Source organism: Gorilla gorilla, chromosome 18, assembly GCF_029281585.2.
Source record: "Gorilla gorilla gorilla isolate KB3781 chromosome 18, NHGRI_mGorGor1-v2.1_pri, whole genome shotgun sequence".
Classification (NCBI taxonomy): Eukaryota; Metazoa; Chordata; class Mammalia; order Primates; family Hominidae; genus Gorilla; species Gorilla gorilla.
The window spans coordinates 104,162,573-104,187,455 of NC_073242.2; the positions used below are offsets into that span (position 1 = coordinate 104,162,573).

General features: G+C 55.0%; 1 protein-coding gene across 5 annotated transcripts in view; it reads left to right on the top strand.

Moving 5' to 3' along the window:
- LOC115932828 (serine/threonine-protein phosphatase 2A regulatory subunit B'' subunit beta-like) overlaps positions 1–24,883 on the top strand; it is a 57,393-nt gene that overhangs the window by 858 nt on the left and 31,652 nt on the right. For all 5 annotated transcript variants that reach the window (XR_010131380.1, XM_055366517.2, XM_055366519.2 and 2 more), the window contains exon 2: positions 22,911–23,096. Coding sequence is in view for 4 of the 5 variants with exons in the window: in XM_055366517.2 (XP_055222492.1) it covers positions 22,911–23,096 (186 nt within the window). In the remaining variant the exon portion in view is untranslated. The remainder of the gene's footprint in view (positions 1–22,910; positions 23,097–24,883) is intronic.

A 24,883-nucleotide genomic window follows, 5' to 3' on the forward strand; every position in this document is an offset into this window, starting at 1 on the left:
GTAAGTTACTCTTCCTTCTGCTAACAACTGCGCAGGTGGCTCTGGTCGCATAGCGGACGTGTGGCTGCTCGGTGGAGGCTGGTGGGCGAGCGTCAGACCCCAAAACGGTTTCATATTGAGTCTGTTCCCCGCCCCGACCCCCCCACCCACCACACACATACAGACAAGAAAGTCCCACGTACTGAACATTCCGTCATTGACAGTTGTTAACCTAAAAATCACACAATTTATAAAGGTAGAAAGGCTTCCTATTTTATTTTATTTTATTTTATTTTATTTTAATTTGTTTTAATTTTGAGACAGAGTTTTGCTCTGTTGCCCAGGCTGGAGTGCAATGGTGCGATCTTGGCTCACTGCAACCTCTGCCTCCCAGGTTCAAGCGATTCTCCTGCCTCAGCCTCCCTAGGAGCTGGGACTTAGGGGCACGTGCCACCACGCCTGGCTAATTTTGTATTTTTAGTAGAGACTGGGTTTCCCCCATGTGGGCCAGGCTGGTCTCGAACTCCTGACCTCAAGTGATCCTCCGGCCTCGGCCTCCCAAAGTGCTGGGATTACAGACGTGAGTCACTGCGCCTGGTCCGTTTTTTATTTATTTTACAATTCTTTGGAGACGGTCTTGCTCTGTCTCCTAGGCTGGAGTGCGGTGGCGCAAACACAGCTGGACTTCCTGCCTCAGCCTCCCCAGTAGCTGGGACTACAGGCGTGCAGCATGACGCCAGGCTAATTATTGTTTATTTATTTATTTATTTATTTATTCATTTTTGCAGAGACGAGGTCTTGCTATGTTACCTAGAGTGCTCTGGAATTCCTGGGTCCAAGCAATCCTCCCGCTTCGGCCTCCCAAAATCCCACTGTATTTCTTAGAAGAAACGCCATTTATTTCATAGAAGGTGATTATACACTGCAGGTGAGAAGCGCAGCCTCTGGCTAATGTACCTGTAATCTCAGCTACCCGGGAGGCTGAGGCAGGAGAATCACTGGAACCCAGGAGGCAGAGGCTGCACTCCAGCCTGGGCACCAGAGCAAGACTCCGTCTCCGAAAAAAAAAAAAGAAAAAACTGAAAACAAGCACTTGGAGGGAAGAAAAGATGAGACGGGAATTTATGCTGAGTGGGTTGGCCAAGTGTATATATTCAAGAAGTTATAGGAAGAGCTATGGATATTCACCAAGGGTGTCCTGACGCATGGGTATTGAACAGACATGCATGTTACCTACTCCCAAGTTCACCTTGGAGCGGAGACTTAACATGTAAATGCATTATGGTTAGGCCCCCTAGGTCAAAAGGTGAAGCAACTCTGCAGCCTCTGTCAACTGGCCAGAACCAGTCCGTGGTGAGTAGTTATCAGGATAAAGTGATTGCAATCAGTCTTTTTTTTTTTTTTTTTTTTTTTTGAGACAGATTCTCACTCTCACCCAGGCTGAGATGCAATGGTGCAGTCTCAGCTCACTGCAACCTCCGCCTCCCGGGTTCAAGCGATTCTCCTCCCTCAGCCTCCCGAGTAGCTGGGATTACAGGCGCACACCACCACGCCCAGCTAATTTTTGTATTTTTAGTAGAGGCAGGCTTTCACCTTGTTGGCTAGACTGGTCTCAAACTCCTGACCTCAGGTGATCCACCTGCCTCAGCCTCTCAAAGTGCTGGGATGACAGGCGTGAGCCACCACACCTGGCCTGGAATCAGTCTTTTCCCAGTCAAAGCTGTAGTTACGGCTGGTGGAACAGAGGGGTCTGTTCATCAGATCTGACGGGAAGCTGCAGGTGTTTTAATATTGTTTATATTGGTCAGGCATGGTGGCTCGCACCTGTGATTCCAGCATTTGGGAGTTGGAGGCAGGCAGATCACTTGAGTTCAGGAGTTCGAGACCAGCCTGGGCAACATGGCAAAACCCCGTCTCTGCTAAAAATACACAAATTAGCCAGGCGTGGTGGCGCACCTGCAGTCTCAGCTACTCAGGAGGCTGAGGCAGGAGAAATGCTTGAAGCTGGGAGTGGGAGATTACTGTGAGCTGAGATTGCACCACTGCTCACCAGCCTGAGCAACAGAGGAAGGCCCTGTCTCAAAAAAAAAAAAATTATATATATATATATAGAGAGAGAGAGAGAGTGTCTTCTTGCGTGCGCGAGCTTGAGGCCAAGATAAGCAATAGAGAAAAAGAAAAACATCCTTTATTTACTTCTTGAATCTCAAAAACGAGTTTCTGCAGAGGTCTCTAGTGAATAACCTAAAAGGACATTTAGCTGTTGGAGAAAAAGAAATGCCTTGGCAGTTGGAACTGTAGTTTATTCTTTAAGTGTAGGCGGTGTGTGACTTAACCCTCACCTCAGGTGGCCCTTGGTCTTGTTTGCCACAGAGTCTGTTCTGTCAGTCTTACGATGTTGATTTTAACCTTTTTGCTGGTTGGTTGTGTTTAAGCTGCCAAAGCAGGAGGGGTATAATAAGGTGTGTCCAAACTCCCATCTAATCATGGCTGGGAACTTAGTTGTTTTTTTGTTTTTTTGTGTTTTTTTGAGACCGACTTTCGCTCTTGTTGCCCAGGCTGGAGTGCAATGGTGCCATCTCAGGTCACTGCAACCTCCACCTCCCAGGTTCGAGTGATTCTCCTGCCTCACCCTCCTGAGTAGCTGAGATTACAGGCACCCACCACCACGCCTCGGTAATTTTGTATTTTTTAGTAGAGACGGGGTTTCTCCATGTTGCCAGGCTGGTCTCGAACTCCCGACCTCAGGTGATCCGCCTGCCTTGGCCTCCCAAAAAAATAAGATTACAGGTGTGAGCCACTGCGCCAGCCTGAACTTAGTTTTTAAGGTTTCTCTTGGGGCCAGGCCCAGTAGCTGACGCCTGTAATCCCAGCACTTTGGGAGGCTGAAGTGGGCGGATCACTTGAGGTTACGAGTTCAAGACCAGCCTGGCCAACATGGTGAAACCCCATTTCTACTAAAAATACAAAAACTAGCCGGGCATGGTGGCGGGCGCCTGTAAGCCCAGCTACTCGGGAGGCTGAGGCACGAGAACTGCTTGAACCGGGGAGGCAGAGGTTGCAGTGAGCCAAGATCTCGCCACTGTACTCCAGCTGGGGCAATAGAGTGAGACTCTGTCTCAAAAAAAAAAAAAATAAGGTTTCTCTTGGCCAAGAATGGGGGGTCTGTTTAGTCGGTTGTGAGCCTTCAGGTTTTACTTTTAATTTACACAGTTAATAGTCCCGAGTTGGTCTCACTGTTAAGAGTTTGTTTCGAGTTCTCTAGGTTGGTTTCTGTTACCCACTTCTCGGCAATCTCTTCTGCTCAGTTTAGTTAATGAGCCTAAGGGTTTTATTCTTGCTTTATCTGGTAGTAAATCTCCAGTAATTACAAGCGCACAACAGTGTATTTTTTTTTTTTTTTTTTTGAGACGGAGTCTCGCTCTGTCACCAAGCTGAAGTGCAGTGGTGCGATCTTGGCTCACTGCAAGCTCCGCCTCCCGGATTCACGCCATTCTCCTGCCTCAGCCTCCCGAGTAGCTGGGACTACAGGCGCCTGCCACCGTGCCCGGCTAATTTTTTTTGTATTTTTAGTGGAGACAGGGTTTCACCGTGTTAGCCAGGACGGTCTCAATCTCCTGACCTCGTGATCCGCCTGTCTCGGCCTCCCAAAGTTTTGGGATTACAGGTGTGAGCCACCGTGCCTGCCGACAGCCGTGTATTTTTAAAAATCCTTTCTGTCGTTTTATACTATGCAGTTTAAAGCGATAAAACATTGCTCCAGATGTTATAGAAACACGTATGGCTGGTGTGTCTGGTGTCCCAAGAATACTACGGGAGCCTGAAATATTCAGAATGTTCCGTTGGAACTTGTTTATACCATTTGAAATTTTTCAGCTGAACACCGGCCTTCCATCAGCAGCACTAATAAGCATGTCACAAAGTGATATTTATGTAGCACCACAGTTTTCCAGCCAAAATGGACCAGCCTCTCTACTTGCTGAGTGAGAGGTGGGTGGCAATCTGAGGTGATGTCCGACGTCTTCTGATGGATCTAGAACGTTTTCCAAAAGTACGTGTCGATGAAAATGTGAACTAGAGCTGGAGGCAGCTTGGAGACCGTCTGGCTCAGGCCCTCCAGATCCCGATCCAGGAGAGGACTCAGGGCCCCAGGACGCATCTCTTGAGCTCCGGCCCAGTCCACTTTCCCAGTGAGTTGCAAAACCTGAAGCACCTTAAGAACTCTTGCCCAAATCCCTCATTTACTGAGGAGGTTGTATGTGAGAGGAGGGCCAGGACTCAAGAAGCGTGTGCTAGTAATGATGGTTCCCCTCCATGGCTTGCTTTCTCCGTGGGATCGCTAATGAGCTGCCATTTTGTCCTTAAACGTGTTGAATGACAGCCAGACGCTAAGGTAAATGCTTGAATTGTGTGACTTTGCAAGAATTCTCCTAGGGCTGGGACTATTGTGACTTTGCATGAATTCTCCTAGGGCTGGGACTATTGTGACTTTGCATGAATTCTCCTAGGGCTGGGAGTATTGTGACTTTGCATGAATTCTCCTAGGGCTGGGAATATTGACGGAAGGTCAGGTCTGTGCAAACGAGGCCATTTGGGTGCATGTGAGAGGATGATATATTCTGTAAATCAGGCAAGAAGCCTCTAACAAGTGGAAATTAAGTTCCAAAGGTGTTCAAAGCAGGGAGACATCATTTCTCTCCTGGAGAAAGTTTTGAGGAGGAAGTGAGTAGTGGAACTTGAGAAATGCACTGAGTTTATTGGGTATGGGGGGTGGGACCAAGGGAGGCCATTCTGGGAGGGATGACGGGCAGAGTGTGAAAATGAGACCAGGCTCAGTCGCTCACGCCTGTAATCCCAGCACTTTGGGAGGCTGAGGTGGACGGATCACCTGAGGTCAGGAGTTCGAGATCAACCTGGCCAACATGGTGAAACCCCATCTCTACTAAAAATACAAAAATTAGCTGGGTGTGGTGGTGGGCACTTGTAATCCCAGCTACTCTGGAGGCTGAGGCAGGAGAATCACTTGAACCTGGGAGGCAGAGATTGCAGTGAGCTGAAATTGTGCCACTGCACTCCAGCCTGGGTGACAAGAGTGAGACACTCTGTCTCAAAAAAAAAAAAAAAAAAAAAAAAAAAACGAGATGTTCAGGTCACGTTGAGCGACTGGAGTGGTCTGACCGGAGAAGCAGAAGGAAGGACGCGTGTGGACCGTGGCGTGGCGGCCGGGGTGTGCAGGGTGCAGGATTCTGCACTTAGGAGATGGCAAGAATTTTCAAAAAGCAGTGACTGACCTTGTTTGGGACTAAAAGTTTGCCTTAAACATGTCTACGTGTTTGGAACCTATGGCTTACTTCAGCTGAATCTCAAGAAGTGAATAACTTAGAAGGATGTGTCTGTTCATTGGGACAAAAAAGATGAGCTTGGGCTGGGCACGGTGGCTCATGCCTGTGATCCCAGCACTTTGGGAGGCCGAGGCAGGCGGATCACAAGGTCAGGAGATAGAGACCATCTTGGCTAACACAGTGAAACCCTTTCTCTACTAAAGATACAGAAAATTAGCCGGGCGTGGTGGCGGGTGCCTGTAGTCCCAGCTACTCCGGAGGCTGAGGCAGGAGAATGGCGTGAACCTGGGTGGCAGAGCTTGCAGTGAGCTGAGATCGCGCCACTGCACTCCAGCCTGGGTGACAGAGCAAGACTCTGTCTCAAAAAAAAAAAAAAAAAAAAAGAGCTTGTTCCTGTCCATCCCATATACAGAATACACAAGGCCACGTTAACAGTGAAGGATGCAGTTCCATGCTACAAACTCTGGCTGGGGAGGGGCGATGCTGGGGTCAGAGGAAGAGATTTTCATAAATAAAGCAACTTTTTCTCACCCACACATGTAGAGAATGGAGTATGAGCTGTCAGGAGGGTTCATGCTAGGTCCATTGAACTCCCCAGCCAAGGGTGAAAGGAACGGCATGCCCATTGTGAAAACATCACGTGGTGCATCCCAAGCAGACGTAACCAGTGCTGCCATGGCTGTTTTACGTTACCTACGCCTTCATCGTTACTGAACAGAGAGATTGCATTCTGTGTTGCAGTGGCTCCTTCCCGTCTTTGGGGAAGAGAAACTGGTACAAATTAGAAAATGTGAGCATTGGCCGGGTGCAGTGGCTCAATCCCAGCACTTTGGGAGGCCGAGGAGGGAGGATCACTTGAGGCCAGGAGTTTGAGCCCAGCCTGGGCAACATAGCGAGACTCCCCCATCTCTATAAAATAGTAAAATCAGCCAGGCATATTGGTTCATGCCTGAAGTCTCAGCTGCTTGTGAGGCTGAGGCAGGAAGATCCCAGGAGTTCGAGGCTGCAGTGAGCTGTGTTTGTGCCAGTGCACTCCCGCTGGGGCAACAAAGTGAGACCCTGTCTCTAAAAAAAAAAAAGAAAAAGAAAAAAAGAAAACGCCAGTATCGATGGGCTGATGCTGCAAGCCAGGGTGCTTCTGCTAGGGGGGACCCTAAATGCATCTTTAAAGTAAGTTCTTACAAGGGGAAGTAAGAACCTCATGTGGATGAGCTGCTTTTTTTTTTTTAGATGGAGTTTCGCTCTTGTCGCCCAGGCTGCAGTGCAATGACGCGATTTCGGCTCACTACAACCTCCACCTCCTGCAGTTCAAGTGAGTCTCCTGCCTCAGCCTCCTGAGTAGCTGGGATTACAGGCACCTGCCACCATGACCGGCTAATTTTGTATTTTTAGTAGAGATGGGGTTTCACTATGTTGGTCAGGCTGGTCTTGAACTCCTGACCTCAGGTGATCCACCCGCCCCAGCCTCCCAGAGTGCTGGGATGACAGAGGAGGGCAACCACACCCGGCCAGTACTGCACGATTTTGATTGCATTCCCCTGCGGCCTGGTGACGCCGAGGAATTTTCAGGTGCTTATTTGCCATTCATGTGGTTCCCACTGTCAAGTGTCTGTTCAGGTCGTGTGTTTGCGTTTTAAATTGGGTTATGTTTTCACTGAGTTGCGAGAGCTCTTTACATACAACTGTTGGCAAGTCCTTGGTAAGACAATGTGGTGTGTGCCTATGTCTCTGGAGTCCGGCTTGCTTTTTGTTTTCTTCAGTGTCTTTCAAAGAGAAAAGTGTTTAGTTTTTCAACTTTTTTCTTTTATGACTCTTATTTTTTGTGTCTTATTACAAAATGTTTGCATACCTCAAGGTGTCAAAGATTTTCTCCTATATTTATCTTGAGAAAGCAGTGTGGTTTTAGGTTTGCGTTTCGGCCTGTGATCCAGTTCAGGTCAGTTTTTCTGCGTGGTATGAGGTGAGGTATCTGGATGACCCCAGCACCGTATATTGAACAGTCTTTTCTCCCCCCGTGGAATTGTGTTGTTGAAAGTCAGTTGAGTACGTACGTCTCTTTTATTATTATTTCCATCCCGTTGCTGTATGTGCATCCCCTCACCTTCATGGCACTTTCCAGATTAGTGTAACTTTCTAGCAAATTTTGAAAGCAGATACTGTGAGTCCAAGCCTGTTCTTTAAAAATTGCTTTCCAGCAAGAAAAGCCTGTTGGAATTTTGATTGGGATTGCTTTGAATCTGTGGATCAATTTAGGATAATTGATACCTTAACAGTATTTTCCAATCCACAAGCAAAGGACTTTCCATTCATTTAGGTTTTGTTCAGCAACGTTGTGTACTTCCCCGGGTACACCTCTTGCACCTCCTTGATTAAGTTTCTATCTGTTTATTTAGTTCTTCTCTAATTTCTGGAAGCTACTCAGTTTTGGTATCCACCTAACCTGTGATTTTTATCAGACCGGGTGCCAGCATTCTAGAACATTAGAACAGGGTATTTGGAGATAAACATGGGCGTGCGTGTGCATCACACACACAGGTGCATACACACATACATAGGTGCATACACACATAGGTGCATACACAGGTACATACACACACATAGGTCCATACACACAGGTACATACACACATAGGTGCATACACACACACAGGTCCATACACACACACATAGGTGCATACACACAGGTGCATACACACGCATACACACATACATAGGTGCATACACACAGGTACATACACACATAGGTGCATACACATACATAGGTCCATACACACACATACATAGGTGCATACACACAGGTGCATACATAGGTGCATACACACATAGGTGCATACACACACACACAGGTCCATACACACACACAGGTGCATACACACACATACACAGGTGCATACACACACATACACACATAGGCGCATACACACATACATAGATGCATACACACACACAGGTGCATGTACATACAGGTGTGCTTATCTTAACGTTTCATTAGAAGTTCTTAACAAACATGTTGTAAGACAAAAGCACCCAGAACCCTCAGGGCAGGAGCTCAGGGTTTCTGAAGGTTTCGTGCGGGAGCCCTGAGCTTGCCCAGGAACTGTAGCTTTTGTACAGGTGCGTGCCTGTCTGCGTTCAGTTCTCACTGCCTTCGTAACAACGACCTATTCACGTTTTCATAGTGGGCACCGATGAGAGTCTCGTTGTGAGGAGGAAGGAAGGTGTCCAGAACCCTTCTTGGAACCTCCGAGAATCTGCAACCATGGAAACTGTGTAAAGAGCTTCATCCCTCCCTCCCCTTCTGTTGACAGAGAGAACCATGCCGTTTCCTGAGATGAGGTGGACGGGTTTTGAATCCGCTGGAGCCTGTCCTCTCAGGGCCTTTGAAACAGGGAGGAAGCTGTGCTCTGCAGACGGCGCCTGCAGGGTGAGGACAGGATTCTGGGCCATCTTCCTGTCTCATGGGCTTGCCTGTTACTAGCTATGCTTTTAGCTTTGGATGTTCAGAAAAACATTTTTTCACAAAGGGCAGGTCGCCTTCGTAAGCCTTTCAAATCTAGGATTTCAGAAAAGCCATTATGTTTGCTCATGGAAGACACATTTTTATCCTAAAACAAGCTGTCTGAACAAATGTATGTTTAGTGAGAATGAAAAGTGAAGAGATTTTTATGAAAATTTGCATAAAGGTCTTCTGGGCATTTTAGGAGCCTTTAGAGGTTGATGGTACGATTGTGTCCCGACGGGAGAAGGACGGTAGAGATTCGGGTGCCGTGAGGGGCTTCATCGGCCCAGATGGCAATGTTGTCTCTTCAGAGTAGGAATTTGGGGGGAACAGGCTGAAAACAGGCCTCGCAGATTCCGTGCTGGCCTGTGGTGCAAAAACAATGCTATGATGGCCCCGTCCCTGTACACAGTAGAGTATAGACAGCCCCATGGCGGCCCCACTGGGTGTGGACGGCCCGTCCCTGTACACAATAGTGTATAAACAGCCCCGTGGTGGTCCTGTCAAGTGTGGACGGCCCCGTCCCTGTACACGGTAGTGGATAGACAGCCCCGTGGGGGCTCCGTCGAGTGTGAACAGCCCTGTCCCTCCCCCATCCGGTGTAGACAGCCCTGTGGCTGCATTGGGGGCGGGTGGTGCGGGTTCTGCATCGGGACAGGACGTAGGGGCTCCAGGGAGGCAGTGGGGCTGCATCCAGAGGTGGTTTGAGGGCTCCAGGTCAGAGTCTTTAAATCTCTGTGTGTGTGTGCACTTCAGGATTTTGAGGCTGTTTTCCAAAAGTCTTTTTTTTTTTTTTTTTTTTCCTTTTTGAGATGAAGTCTCGCTCTTGTCCCCCAGGCTGCAGTGCAGTGGCGCGATCTTGGCTCACTGCAACCTCTGCCTTCCGAGTTCAAGCGATTCTTCTCCCTCAGCCTCCCAAGTAGCTGGGATTACAGGCACCTGCCACCATGCGCAGCTAATTTTGTATTTTTAGTAGAGACAGGGTTTCACCATGTTGGCCTGGCTGGTCTGGAACTCCTGACCTCATGATCTGCCTGCCTTGACCTCCCAAAGTGCTGGGATTACAGGCATGAGCCACTGTGCCTGGCTGTGTTCCAAAAGTCTTGTACGGAAAGAGGAAACCTGGCAGTAAAGTCCACAGGGGTGTGTGTCACCCGCCGTGGCAGGACAGGGTGTGTGTCACCCAGCGTTGCAGGACAGGGCGTGTGTCACCCGGCGTGGCAGGACAGGGCGTGTTGCCTGAGTGTGAGGATCGCGCCTCCGTTGGCTCGCTTCCCGTGCATTTTGGGTTTGATCTTTGACTTTCGGAGGGAGATCACAGGAGGTTGGCTCCCAATCTGGTTCCCCTAGCTGCGTTTGGGAGGCCGTCCGTGTGTAGTGCTGATCTGAACTGAAGGGGCGGCACCTCTGCCCTGTGAGTTTGCGCCCCGCATCGTGGGTGACTGGGCGGCACCTCTGTCCTGTGAGTTTGCGTCCCGCATCGTGGGTGACGGGACGGCACCTCTGCCCTGTGAGTTTGCGCCCCGCATCGTGGGTGACTGGGCGGCACCTCTGTCCTGTGAGTTTGCGCCCCGCATCGTGGGTTACTGGGCGGCACCTCTGCCCTGTGAGTTTGCATCCTGCATCGTGGGTGACTGGGCGGCACCTCTGCCCTGTGAGTTTGTGCCCCGCATGTGGGTGACTGGGCGGCACCTCTGCCCTGTGAGTTTGCGCCCCGCATGTGGGTGACTGGATGACACCTCTGCCCTGTGAGTTTGCGCCCCGCATCGTGGGTTACTGGGTGCACTTGTTTAAATCGTCTCCTGGTGGTTTGAGCACATTCCCTCTGGTGCTGTCTTAAAGCTTCCGTTTGGAGACTTACAGGGGGTCAGAGGCCGACTTCTGAATCCTCCAGGACAGTAAGGAAGTGAGAAGGATGGAGGGATCCGGGGATGGCTGGAGAAGGGAAGGAGGTGGAAGAGAAGGAAGTGGAGAGGGGCGTACCCCTAAGAAGAGTTGGAAGGGGCCTTGCGGGTGGGGGGCTGTGGTGGGCGTCAGAGGTGGTGTGGAAGGTTGCAGGAGAAGAAAGGGCCAGTCTGAGATGGCTGCAGACTGCTGGTTCCAAGTCTAGGACACTCGGAAAAAGGAAAACGATGGAGACAGGAAACAGATCGGGGCTTGCGGGGGTTGGGTGCGTCAGTGCCACACAGACATTTTTCATGGCAGGGAAACTCCTCTGCGTGACCCCACAGTGGTAGATCCGTGTCATCCTGCGTTTTTCCAGACTCAACAGAGCGTGCGGCAGCGGGAGAGCCCAGTGCACGCTGTTGACTTGGGGTGATAGTGACCCGTCCAAGGAGGTTCATTGACTGTAACAGATGCAGGCGGTCACGCAGGACCTTCCTGATCGGGGACCCGGGAGGCTTTCTGCTGACAGCGTTCAGCCTGGCAGGGATGTGGCCAGTTTCTGACCCTCAGCCCGAAGGTATCCTGTCTCCTTCCCGGTGGGATCAAGGTGCAGGCCCCCGGGATGTCAGCTCATCCTCATTTAAAGTTGCCCGTCCCCCTTTTCCACCGCCCTTCTTTTCTTGTTCTAAATACGATTGCAAACAAGCGCAGTTATCACAGTGAGCAGTGGCAGAGAAGACGAGATCCTGGATGCCCACTGCAGCTTAGCTGTATTCTAGAAACTCCTGAAGTTTGGGGAGGGGCGGAGATGCCGGCGCGCTTTGATGCCGGGCTGCCGGGATGTCTGGGCTGCGGTGCGTGTTTGTGGAGGTGCAGCTGCACCTGGCGTGCCCTGTGCTCTGGAGGGGCAAGCCGGAGCCGGCACCGAGCCTGCAGCCAGCTCTGGTGTTGTCGTGGGGGGGGGACCTCACTTCTCGCGGGGAGCGCCTTCGCCTGGGTCCCAGAGGCCGTCCCCAGGCTCTCCTCTCGGGGACCTGTTGATGCCCGCTCCGCCCAGATTCTCCTCTCGGGGACCTGTTGATGCGCGCTCCGCCCAGGCTCTCCTCTCGGGGACCTGTTGATGCGCGCTCCGCCCAGGCTCTCCTCTCGGGGACCTGTTGATGCGCGCTCCGCCCAGGCTCTCCTCTCGGGGACCTGTCGATGCGCGCTCCAGGGCGAGCCACGTGACGGCTGCCGCGGTGCAGAAAGCGCCCGCTTGCCCGGCCGGACGGCCCAGCCGAACGGGGAGAGGAGAGAAGAGGACCGGAGGGAGCGGAGGGCAGTGCGGGGAGCGGAGAAGGAGGAGAGGAGAGCAGCGCCGGGAGCAGCCGGGTCTGCACAGTCGCGGGTCGGGAGAGGCGGCCGCCCCCACCCCCGGCGCCATGCGCCCTCCTCAGCCTGAGGAATGCGCGCGGCGCGGGCCCCGGCCCCAGAGCGCCTGGCGGGCGACGCATGGAGCGCGCTGAGCCCGGGCCACGCCTGCAGCGCCCCGCCGGCCCTGGCCCTGCCCCAAGAGCGCGGCGCCCGGCCCGGCCCGCGGAGAGCCCTGCGCGCCGACGGCATGCGACTCCGCGAGCGCTCGCTGCGCCAGGAGCTGGCCTCGCTGGCCCGCGGCTGCGACTTCGTGCTGCCCTCTCGGTTCAAGAAGCGGCTGAAGGCCTTCCAGCAGGTCAGCCCCGCGCGCCCCGCGGCTGCCCGACACCGGGCGAGGCCTCCCGGCCCGGCGAGCCCTGCCCTCCCGGCCCCGCGTGGGCCCCCGCTCGCCGCTGCTGGCCGTGCACCCGTTGTTGCGTGGCGGGGCCCAAACGCCAGATTTTCAGGGCCAGTTGTGGGCGCAGGGGACCCGCTCGGGCCGCACGCCGCCGAAAACCGGGTGCTGCTCTGTGGGAAGCGGTGCCAAGCTTGTTAGGAAAACCAGGCTTTGAAAAGAGCACTCGCTCCTTTCCCGGGAGTTTTGGCGGTGAGTGCGCGCCTTGCTGTGATCAACCAAGGGGGGTGAGCCGTCAGCGCCTGGGAGTGTTCCCTGCAGACAGATTTTTAATTTAAATATACCTTGCATTGCTGGTAATAAACATCGGGAAACTCCTTCACCCTTCGTAAAGGCGTCGGGTGGGTGAAACTTTCCCGGCGTTATTGCAATACCCAGCATTCCTTCCCACTGGCTAACTTAAGAGTCGGTTGAGATATCACTCACATACCGGACTATTTATGCAGCGCGGTTTTATTCAGTAACTCAGTGGCTTTGAAATTTATTTATTTTTATTTATATTTATTTATTTGAGACGAAGCCTCTCTGTTTCCCAGGCTGGAGTGCAGCGTCGGTTCACTGCAACCTCCACCTCCTGGGTTCAAGTGATTCTCCTGCCTCAGCCTCCCGAGTAGCTGGGATTACAGGCATGCACCACGACGCCCGGCTAATTTTTGCATTTTTAGTAGGGACGGGGTTTCACCATGTTGGCCAGGCTGGTCTTGAACTCCTGACCTCAGGTGATCGCCCACCTGGGCCTTCCAGAGTGCTGGGAGTAGGGGCGTGAGCCTCCGCCCCAGCTGGCTTTGAAATTTAATCTCGGTTCTCATAAGTGCTCAGGGAAGTAAAATTTGTGTCTGTACCCCGTGTATATTGTATGGGTTAGTTTTACGAGTACCATGTGATTTAAACGTGTAAGAGTCTTCCTGTGACAATCCCGGTATAATTTGAGAATTTAGGGTTTGGCTGCGGCCGAATCTGATCCGAATCTCATCCAGACAGGGTGTGCGTGGCGGGCGCCTCACACCCACGTGGCACATCAGACGCGCTTTTCAAACTCAGTTCCAAGAGTCTGGAACTAGTGGCCTAACATCAAGCTGAACCAAGGCATCCTGCTTGAAGGGGGAGGAAGACCCACTTCTTTCTTTTGATATTTTAATTGAAATATTTTCCGTAAGATCTCACATCAAGTTTTGCACTCCTTCGGAGTTTTTGACCTCTGTCTTCCAGCTTTTGACATTTTGCCTGTAAGTGGGTAAGGGCGAGGCTGGTGTCTTTAAAATTCTCTTAACCTGCGAAGAGTGAGATCAGCCTCGTGCGGGATTTGCTCTAGATGGTGGGAGCTGCTGGGTGGTGCGGGCTCGCTGGTCGCGGAGTCAGTGAGGTGATTAGCTCGCACGTGGCTGGATGAGGAAGCCCTTCAGCCCTGCAGTGGGGCCCTGGCTCTTCTGTGGGGGGCTGTGGTGACGATGCACCTGTGAGGACTGTTTATTTTTAAAAAGTCAGTTTCTGGTAAATCATGAATTCCGTTTACAGAAGTTTGCTTCATTTTACAGAAAATAGGTTTCCACGTTTTTAGGGAGTGAGGACAGACGTGTGAAATGCGTGTTGTCTGAGGGGTGGTGGAGGAATTACAGGCGTATTTTGGGGTATTTGTGGGGGTGGTGTTGGGGGAGAAGGGGACGTTTCCTGGCTGCTTTCACTCCGCGCATGAGCGTGGGCTCTGTCTGTTGGGTCCACCCCACTTGGACACACCCTCAGGGTTGTCAGGGAGCACCCATGTTGGAGCCACTGGACGTGTTGGGGTGCCGCACCTCCGCCTTCGGACGCTCCCGGCCGGGCAGCACGGTACTGTTTTCAGGGGTCCTCTGACGGGCACAGCCTTCCGCGGCCAACGTTGGCCGCACCCACGAGCCCCTGGCGGGTGCTCCTGAGCTTGATCTTCTGACTGCGACATCCTGCCTGGGCTTCTGTTCCCACTAACCCCCTGGCGGGTGCTGCCTGCCCAGGTGGTGAACCCAAGCTCCTCCTCCTGCCTGCCACTGCCTACTTCTCTGTCACCGGCATCCTTGACAAACCAAACTCGGGGGATGGGGGTGTTCAGCGACCGCCGGCCTTGGGAACGGAACAGCATGCGTTCACGCCGTGGGTCCGGGGAGGCTCCCGTGTGACGATGGCGTGTTACACGTACTCTCACCGTGGGTCCGGGGAGGCTCCCGTGTGACGATAGTGTGTTAAACGTACTCTCACCGTGGGTCTGGGGAGGCTCCCGTGTGACGATGGCGTGTTACACGTACTCTCACCGTGGGTCCGGGGAGGCTCCCGTGTGACGATGGCGTTACACGTACTCTCACCGTGGGTGCGGGGAGGCTCCCGTGTGACGATGGCGTGTTACACGTACTCTCACCGTGGGTCCGGGGAGGCTCCCGTGTGACGGTGGCGTGTTACACGGCTCATGCTCTCACTGTAGGACCCAGCATGTACCTGGAGTGGGGCCGTGCAGCTGCTTGGCTGAGCTCTTCTTGCTGGAGCCACTGCCTGCGCCTCCTGCCCAGGGATTCTCGGGCCTTCTGTCCCCGGGCAACAGCAGGACAGCTCAGACCTTGTTCCCAGCCCAGGACAGCTGTGCTGCCTAGCCTGGCCCTCCCCGCCTGGGGAGTGACTCTCCCGCTCCCCACACACTGACTCAGCACACAGACACCCCTTTTCACCTGTCCTGGTCACACAGACACTGTCCAGCGTCCCCACGGGGTCCTTCAGGTGGACGCACAGACCCTGCACAGCACCACGCATGGCTGAAAGCGCCGTCCCCTACGCGGCAGCCCCACTGTACTTGGAACTGACTTCAGTATGGTGACAGCCTGGGCTCTGGGCGTCCCTGACGCACCTCCTGCTCTCACCGCCAGGGCACGTGCCGTTCCCCTCCCAAGGCCAGTGGTCACCAAAACCCTTGCAGCCTTTGGTTTGGCCAGGACGCTGCCCAGGATGCCACTCCCTGGTCAGTGGCAGGGAGAAGGCAGGGCTTGGGTTCCCCACCTGGCAGGGAGCTGCAGCAGGGGGGGTTAACGGGAAACAGAAGCCCGGGTGGGAATGTCCACACAGAAGACCAAGCTCAGGAGCATCCGCCAGGGGCTTGTGGACGCAGGGAGGGTGCCGGATCCTCCCCTCGCTGTGTTGCGCGGCATCCACCGTCACCCATTGGCTGGTGGACAGAATGATCCCCACGTTCCCCAGCCCAGCCTTCCGAGCTCTGTGGAGACTCACACCTCGCTGCAGCCGTGGGTGCAGGCGCCAGTGCCTGGGCTGCAGGTGTGGGTGCAGGCCCCAGCCGACGTCTCTCAGTGTCCGTTGAGGCCCGGTTGCTCGGCTGCAGTCATGTGTCTGAGTGAATGTTAGCCCACGTGAGCTCTGGCCAACTCAGACACCTGGACCTGCTGCGTTTCTGTGTTGACCCCTCCACACCAGTTCTCCCTCTTTGCTAGAGAGGGGATTTTTAAACCCACACGCGGTGCCTCTCATCTCCGTGTTCGGCTCCTCTGTGTACACACCGACCTTTTTGACTCCTGTGTTTAGCCGTCCAGCGTGTGGTTTGCAGGTGTAGCTGGCAGCCCTCTACCAGCCCTCTCGGAGGGTCCCTGGGAGTCGAGTGCTGGGCCGAGAAGAATGCTCAGAGCTTGCAGCAGGCCCTGCCTTCCGGGGGGTGGCCATCATCTGGGTGGGCGAGGGGCTCAGCTGGAATCCATGAGTGTGGGTCCCGGCGGAACCCCCCCGTCCCTGATTCCATACCACAGCCTCCCGTGTTTCCGCCTCCTGCTGCAGGGCGGGGGCTCCTGGGGGCACGGCTGTGCGTTGCAGCCTGTACTAAGCGTGCCTTCCGCCAGCCCCCTGCTGCTCCGGCACCTCCTCTGTGGCTTTGATCGTGGTGTCCAGTCCTGCTGCCATTGGGGCGAGGGTCATTTCTGCTGGTCACCGTGCCCTGCCTGCTGTGCGCACCCTCTGCACATGCGGGGGTCTGCGCGAGGCTGGTGTCACGAGAGGATGTGTCACGGTGCACGTGGCCCGTGTTCTTGGGGTACACTCACCTGCACCCATCAAGCGCACGCACTTCTACGCAAAGGCAGGCAGCCTCAGTGTTAGGCTCAGCCTTTGTTTTTGGTCGTATATGGACGTGTTTTGCAAAACTGTGGGTGTACTCTGGAAGGGCGACACATGTATCTGTGACTTCTGGAATTGTGATGAGTCAGGGAGCTGCCTTCTCGGTGCCCTCAACAGAAATAGCTTGTTGGGAGGCAGGGTGTTGCCTTTATCAGTGCGCTTTGGGTGACGGGCGCTTTACGAAGTACTTTTTAAAGTACACGTGCTGAGGAGGATTTAAAGTAGATGACCTGGCCGCCACAGGCCCCTCTGGTTTGTCTGAACTTTTTAATGAACAGGCGGCTGGCTTTAGAATTCTTCCACACACACGCAGCTGTTTTTGCTCCTTCTGTGTTTACCGTAGATGCCCGGCCTCACCGGCTACATTCGGGGCAGGGCAGCAGTCCCTGTGATTCCTTCAGAATCCCCTGAGACCTGCTGCTCGGCCCGAGAGGTGGCCAGTTCCCAAGTGAGCTGTGTGTGTTGAAAAGAATGTGTGCTCTGCAGCTGTGCTGGGGCCGAGTCTATTTCTGTCCATGAGATTAAACTTGTAAATCTCCCATGCCCGCATGGGGTGGTTGTGTTGTTTGTTCCGTCTCTCGTCTATTAGTGCCCGGGGTGGGTGGGCCCAGCTTCCCCCCGTCGGTGCCCAGGGTGGGTGGTCCCGGCCTTCCCCCCGTCAGTGCCCAGGGTGAGTGCACTCGGCCGTACCCGTGTCGGTGCCCAGGGTGGGTGGTCCCGGCCTTCCCCGTGTCAGTGCCCGGGGTGGGTGGACTCGGCCGTCCCCGTGTCGGTGCCCAGGGTGGGTGGTCCCGGCCTTCCCCGCGTCAGTGCCCAGGGTGAGTGGACTCGGCCGTCCCCGCGTCGGTGCCCAGAGTGGGTGGTCCCGGCCTTCGCCGTGTCAGTGCCCGGGGTGGGTGGACTCGGCCGTCCCCGTGTCAGTGCCCGGGGTGGGTGGTCCCGGCCTTCCCCGTGTCAGTGCCCGGGGTGGGTGGTCCCGGCCTTCCCCGTGTCGGTGCCCAGGGTGAGTGGTCCCGGCCTTCCCCGTGTCGGTGCCCGGGGTGGGTGGTCCCGGCCTTCCCCGTGTCGGTGCCCGGGGTGGGTGGACTTGGCCGTCCCCGTGTCGGTGCCCAGGGTGGGTGGTCCCGGCCTTCCCCGTGTCAGTGCCCAGGGTGAGTGGACTCGGCCGTCCCCGCGTCGGTGCCCAGAGTGGGTGGTCCCGGCCTTCGCCGTGTCAGTGCCTGGGGTGGGTGGACTCGGCCTTCCCCGTGTCGGTGCCCGGGGTGTGTGGTCCCGGCCTTCCCCGTGTCAGTGCCCGGGGTGGATGGTCCCGGCCTTCCCCGTGTCAGTGCCCGGGGTGGGTGATCCCGGCCTTCTCCGTGTCTGTGCCCGGGGTGGGTGGGCTCCGCCTTTCCTGGCGGGCTGAGTTTGTGTCCAGTGGTGTTTACTTGATCAGTGCGGAGGCTGCGTTGTCAGACATGGATAAAGTTAGCATCATCCTGTCTTCCCCTGACTGACTTCTTCAGCGTTCCTTGGTGGCCTGTCTGTCTCCAGGTCTGTCCATCACCTTGTGTCACTTCATGGATGTTAATACAGCGACACCAGCTTTCTCTACTGTCTGCCTGCTCTTTTTGCATCTCAAAAAAAAAATGTGTAGCCTCTGGGTCCTTAAGTCACATATATCTCCCATGTCTTTCTGTCCTCTGTGTCTCCCGTGTATGTGAATGCTGTTTTCTTTCTGCAGTCAGACCTTTGTCTTGTAACTAGAGCACTCGGTGCATTGAGGTCGATGTTGCCTGCTCATCCGTGTGATGGACTGTGACCGTCTCATCCTGCACCTCTGTCTCCCGCTCTTTTTCAGCTCAGTCGCCTTTTCTCTCGTTTGGAGTACACGCTTTCTACTAGCTCACTGTTTATCCTACACATGTCAACGGCTGGCGGGGCACGGGGCCTCACACCTGTGATCCCAGCGCCTTGGGAGGCTGAGGCAGGAGAATCGCTGGAGGCCAGGAGTTGAAGACCAGCCAGCACAACATAGCGAGACCCCCTCTCTTTAAAGAAAAAAAAAAAAAGGAACGTCGACTAAATTTTTCAAAGCTGAATATTAATCAGTATCTTTTCCTCCAACTCACAAACCATCTCACACTCATCCAGTCACCATGTCACTGACAGGCTGTTGTATTGAGTTTTTTTTTTAAATTGAACATACGTTGTTTTCACTGATTTATGTTTTTTAAATTGAACATACATTGTTATCACTGATTTATGTGGTCAGCTGCCGGGGTTTTCCCACTCATTACCGCTGACCTGCTCTTCATCCCTTTCAATTCCAACCTTCCCTTTGGGAGCTCTTGGCTTCTCCCAGCTGCGTTTCCTCAGCTTTTGCCCCATAGAGTGTCTGTTAATGGGGTGCATGCTCTCTGTAAATTTGGGGCTAAAAATGTCCAAGTATTCGTCTCACTCTTTTTTTTTTTTTTTTTTTTGAGACAGAGTCTCACTCTGTCACCCAGGCTGGAGTACAGTGGTGCGACCTCAGCTCACCGCACCCTCCGCCTCCCGGGTTTAAGCGATTCTCCCGCCTCAGCCTCTCAAGTAGCTGGGATTACAGGCACCCGCCACCATGCCTGGTTAATTTTTTTTATTGTTTTGCTTTGAGACAGAGTCTCACTCTGTCGCCCAGGCTGGAGTGCAGTAGTGCGATCTCAGCTCACTGTAATCTCTGCCTCCTGTGTTGAAGCGATTCTCCTGCCTCAGCCTCCCAAGTAGCTGGGAGTACAGGCATGTGCCACCACACCCGGCTAATTTTTTTGATACTCTTTTTGTTTTTTGTTTTCTGTTTTTTTTTGTTTTTTTTTTTTTAGTGGAGATGAAATTTTGCCATGTTGCCCAGGCTGGTCTTGAACTCCTCAGCTCAGACAGTCTGCCCCCCTCAGCCTCCTTTCAAAGCACCAGGATTGCAGGCATGAGCCACTGCGCCCGGCCGGTTTGAGGGTTTTCGCATCATCCTGGTGAAGTGAGTTTGGTTTGCAAACCTGCAGGAGAGTCCGCTGTAGCCGTCAGTTCTCGGGGGAGAACTCCCCCCTGCCCAGCTCGTACCTGCAGCTCCAGGTGAAGGCTACAACTTTCATTCCTGGGGCCGGAGGCGCGCTGGGGATTTACTTGGAGCTCATTTCCCACTGAAGGTGACGCGTTCTGGGAGCTTCCCCGGAGGACCCTGTGTTTTGCCTCTTCTTCCTCAGAGTTCTGCGAGGCTGTGAGAGATTTCGGGTGAGCCCACTCAGCCCACGCTTCTGAAGGCAGAGCCTGTTCAGGCTCCACGACCTTCCCCGGGTTCCTCCTTCCAGGCAGCTGTGGCCTCAGGTGTCCTCCTTTCCTGCCAGCCTGTGGGCGCCGTCTAGAAGACGTTTGTCAACTATTCTGTCCAGGGTTCTTGGCAGTTTTCAGCAGGAAGGTTGGTTTGTGTACCCAGATCATTTGCTATATTGCCAAACACAGGAGCCCGAGAGCTCACTGCAGAATATTCGCGGGGTCAGTTCCGTACCCCAAATAGCAGAGCTGTGTGAACCCAGCATGATGAAGGGGGAAGAGCCGCAGGCTCCACAGTGGGACCCCCGCAGCGAGAGACGGGAAGGCGCCGCTGCGGGAATGCGTTGTGGGCTCGGGGAGATGCACTGCGGGATCGCGGGCTCGGGGAGATGCACTGCGGGATCGCGGGCTCGAGGAGATGCACTGCGGGATCGTGGGCACGGGGAGATGCATTGTGGGATCGCGGGCTCGGGGAGATGCACTGTGGGATCGTGGGCTCGGGGAGATGCACTGTGGGATGGTGGGCTCGGGGAGATGCAGGGACTTCCTGCCCCAGGACACAGAGGTCACGTTCTGAATCACAGGGAAGGGGTGTGCCCTTCAGGTAAAGCTGTGCTGAAGGAGCACTCAGTCGGCACCTCCTGCGGGGAGCCTGCTCTGCCCCAGGTTACGGAGGCGGCCTCTGTTCCTCCTACATGGGGATCAGAGAAAAACAACTGAGTCTTACCTTGGGTGAGGGTCCTGTAGGGACAGCAGGGTGGGGACAGTTGGGGCGCTGTCGGTGGGACCCTTGTGACCTAGGGTGAGGGTCCTGTGGGAGTAGCAGGGTGGGGACAGTTGGGGTGCTGACTGTGGGACCCTTGTGACCTGCGGTGAGGATCCTGTGGCAGTAGCAGGGTGGGGACAGTTGGGGCGCTGACTGTGGCACCCTTGTGACCTGCGGTGAGGGTCCTGTGGGAATGGCAGGGTGGGCTGTTTTCTCTGTGAGGACACTGGAGCTTGGACCCAGTCCTGGATGGACCCAGTCCTGGATTGATCCAGGCAGTCAGGATTGTGGGTGCAAAGGCCCTGAGCTGTGGTCCATTGGTATGGGGACTTCCTCCCTGGACCCCTCCTCCATGGCAGTTGGTTGAGGAGGACACAGCCCCATCCCCTGAGTAGTTGATGGAGGAGGAGGACGCAGCCCCATTCCCTAGGTAGTTGGTTGAGGAGGACACAGCCCTGTCCCCTGAGTAGTTGATGGGGGAGGACGCAGCCTCGTCCCCTGGGTAGTTGATGGAGGAGGACACAGCCCCGTCCCCTGAGTAGTTGATAGGGGAGGACGCAGCCCCGTCCTCTGAGTAGTTGATGGGGAAGGACACAGCCCCGTTCCCAGGGTAGTTAATGGAGGAGGACACAGCCCCGTCCCCTGAGTAGTTGATAGGGGAGGACGCAGCCTCGTCCCCTGGGTAGTGGGTGGAGGAGGACGCAGCCCCATCCCCTGAGTAGTTGGTCGAGGAGTACACAGCCCTGTCCCCTGAGTAGTTGATAGGGGAGGACGCAGCCCCGTTCCCTGGGTAGTTGATGGAGGAGGAGGAGGACACAGCCCCGTCCCCTAGGTAGTTGATGGGGGAGGAGGAGGAGGACACAGCCCCGTCCCCTGGGTAGTTGATGGAGGAGGACACAGCCCCGTCCCCTGGGTAGTTGATGGAGGAGGACACAGCCCTGTCCCCTGGGTAGTTGATGGAGGAGGAGGAGGACGCAGCCCCGTCCCCTGGGTAGTTGATGGAGGAGGAGGAGGACGCAGCCCCGTCCCCTGGGTAGTTGATGGAGGAGGAGGAGGACGCAGCCCCGTCGCCTGGGTAGTTGATGGAGGAGGACACAGCCCCGTCCCCTGGGTAGTTGATGGAGGAGGACACAGCCCCGTCCCCTGGGTAGTTGATGGGGGAGGAGGACACAGCCCTGTCCCCTGGGTAGTTGATGGAGGAGGAGGAGGACGCAGCCCCGTCCCCTGGGTAGTTGATGGGGGAGGAGGACGCAGCCCTGTCCCCTGGGTAGTTGATGGAGGAGGACGCAACCCTGTCCCCTGAGTAGTTGATGGGAAAGGACACAGCCCCGTTCCCTGGGTAGTTGGAAGAGGAGGAGGACGCAGTCCCGTCCCTTCAGTAGTTGATGGTGGGGGAGGACGCAGCACCGTCCCTTGGGCAGTTGATGGAGGAGGACGCAGTACGGTTGCTGATGCCATTAACTGTTTCAGACGGTGTTTTAACATCACAGGATGAGATCAAATGTCCAACTCGCAGGTTGTGTAGAGATGCAAGCAGGAGACTCTTGAATGAGTGTTCTGGGGCCTGCGGATATACTGGGTGAGGGGACTGCTGGTGCTGAGTGGGGCCAAGAGCCCGTGGGCGTGGGCTGTGCACCGGGTGAGGGGCTGAGGCGTGTCCACAGCAGTACCTGGTGGACGACCCCTTCTCCTGGCTATGTGGTTGCCTGCCCTGCCTCTGCCTCTCAGAATGTGAGTCGCCCGGGCTCCAGGGACAGGGTTGCCTGTGGACGGCACCTGTGCCTCTCCACATCTGAGCTCTCAGGCGTCTGGGGTGCGTGGCTGCCCTTTTCCCCAGGTCCCTGCCAGGTGTGGTGGGGTCAGTGGTGTGGCTCATGGGAATCAGGAGTGGGTCCTGGCTGGGCTCTCAGGCACCTGGGGCACGTAGCTGCCCTTGTCCCCAGGGCCCTGCTCGGTGTGGTGGGGGCTCAGTGGCACAGAGCAGCCACCCAGAGTGGGGTCCATGGCAGCATGGTGTGGCCTCCTGGGTGAAGGTGTGCCCTGCAGTGGAGTACGTGTGTGGTCCCCCGCAGGGATTGCAGTGTGTCCTCTCCCGGCTGGGATCAGGTGGCCTCAGCACCGTCGGCCCTAGAGAGGCCCCGTGTGTTGTCCGGGTGAAGAAGGCGTTCAGTGCTCCCAGGTTCTAACTGAGCGCTGTCTGTCGACTCTTCAGGTTCAGACGCGGAAAGAAGAGCCTCTGCCCCCGGCCACGAGCCAAAGCATTCCGACCTTCTACTTCCCCAGAGGACACCCGCAGGACTCCGTCAACGTGGATGCCGTCATCAGCAAGATCGAGAGCACCTTCGCCCGGTTCCCCCACGAGAGGGCCACCATGGACGACATGGGCCTGGTGCACAAGGTGCGTGTCACGCATGGGACGTGAAGCAGCCGAGGTGGTACTGCGGGCATGTGAGGGTGAGGCGGAGTGGCTGAGGCGGGTGCGTGTCACAAGCGTGAGTGAGGCGGAGCGGCCGAGGCGGGTGCGTGTCACACAAGCGTGAGTGAGGCGGAGCGGCCGAGGCGGGTGCGTGTCACACGAGCGTGAGTGAGGCGGCGCGGCGGAGGAGGGTGCGTGTCACAGGAGCGTGAGTGAGGCGGCGCGGCCGAGGCGGGTGCGTGTCACAGGAGCGTGAGTGAAGCGGAGCGGCTGAGGAGGGTGCATGTCACACGTGTGCGGAAGCGGCCCAGGTTTTCTCTGAGGTTATAGTTGTGGTCTGAGGTTTGCTATCTGGTTGCTGCTGTGTGAATTCTTAATCATCTGAAACCCGAGTGGGAATTCCGTCTGCATTCTCATCCTGAGGCTGTGAAGAGCGCAGGCCCGCCCTGTGCCACCCTCCCCTTCTCTCCCCTCCGGGGCCAGTGGCGCCAGCTCTCGTGGCTCTCGGAGGCCGTTCTGCACCCTCCTGGCCATGCCCATTTCTGCCCAAGGAGCGGCCATCCCAGGCTGGGCAGCTGTGGACCCCTGTCTCCTGGCAGCAGCCCCATGGGCCCATTTCTAGACTCACTCTGAGTGCTGCGGCGCTGCGTGCATCATTCGCCGCCTGCTTTCCTTCTCAGCTGCATGCTTTCCAGGCTGACTGCGTGAACGCCCGCAGATGGAGCACACTCAGTTTAGTGTCTGTGCGTTACCAAGGCAAGGCCTACACCAGATGCGTGTCTGGACCCCTGGTGGGCGGTTGTGTTTCCAGGGACCTGTGCCCGCATCTCCAGCCTCCTACCCTCCACGTGGAGTCGCTGGGCAGCGGATGCTCCCACTCCTCCGGGTCAGAGCCCCAGAGCCTCGGTGCACGGTACATGTGAGCCCCTCATGGTGAGACCCCTGCCCCCCGGCCCTCTCCAGCTCTGCAGCTGTGAAGGGGGTCCTCGGGAGTGAGCAGGTTTTTGTTTTTTGGGTTTGCTTGTTTGAGACAAAGTCTTGCTCTGTCGCCCAGGCTGGAGTGCAGTGGTGTAATCTCGGCTCACTGCAACCTGCACCTTCTGGGTTCAAGTGATTCTCCTGCCGCAGCCTCCCAAGTAGCTGGGACTGTAGGCATGCACCACCATGCCTGGCTAATTTTTATATTTTTAGTAGAGATGGGGTTTCACCATATTGGCCAGGCTGGTCTTGAACTCCTGACTTCAAGTGATCCGCCTGCCTCGGCCTCCCAAAGTGCTGGGATTACAGGCGTGAGCCCCTGCACCTGGCCGGTTTTTGTTTTTTTAACTTATTAATACAGTCTATTAAATGAGTTGGTTTTCGGATGTTAAACCAACCTTGCTTCCTGGCATAAATTCCACATGGTCGCTGTGTCTCATCTTTTTTATATGTTGCTGGATTCCAATAATTTTGCAACTGGATTCACAGAGAAGACAGTGCTTGGTAGTTTTCTTGTGAGTCCTTTGTCTGGTTTTGGTTTTAGGGCAATACGGGTCTGAAAGAACACATTAAGAAGTGTCCCCGCCCTTTTTCTATTAGGGATTGTGTTTTTAAAGTATTTTTAAAAGTTTTTTATAAATATGTAAAAACCTCCATGGTTACAAAGTGAACACTACTAACAAACCAGACACATTCAGATAAGTCCAGGTTCTGTCCCTGTCTGTGCTGTTTCTACCCCGGAGGTAATAGTTTCCATAGCTTTGGTTTATCCTCTTATTGTTATTTTAGCT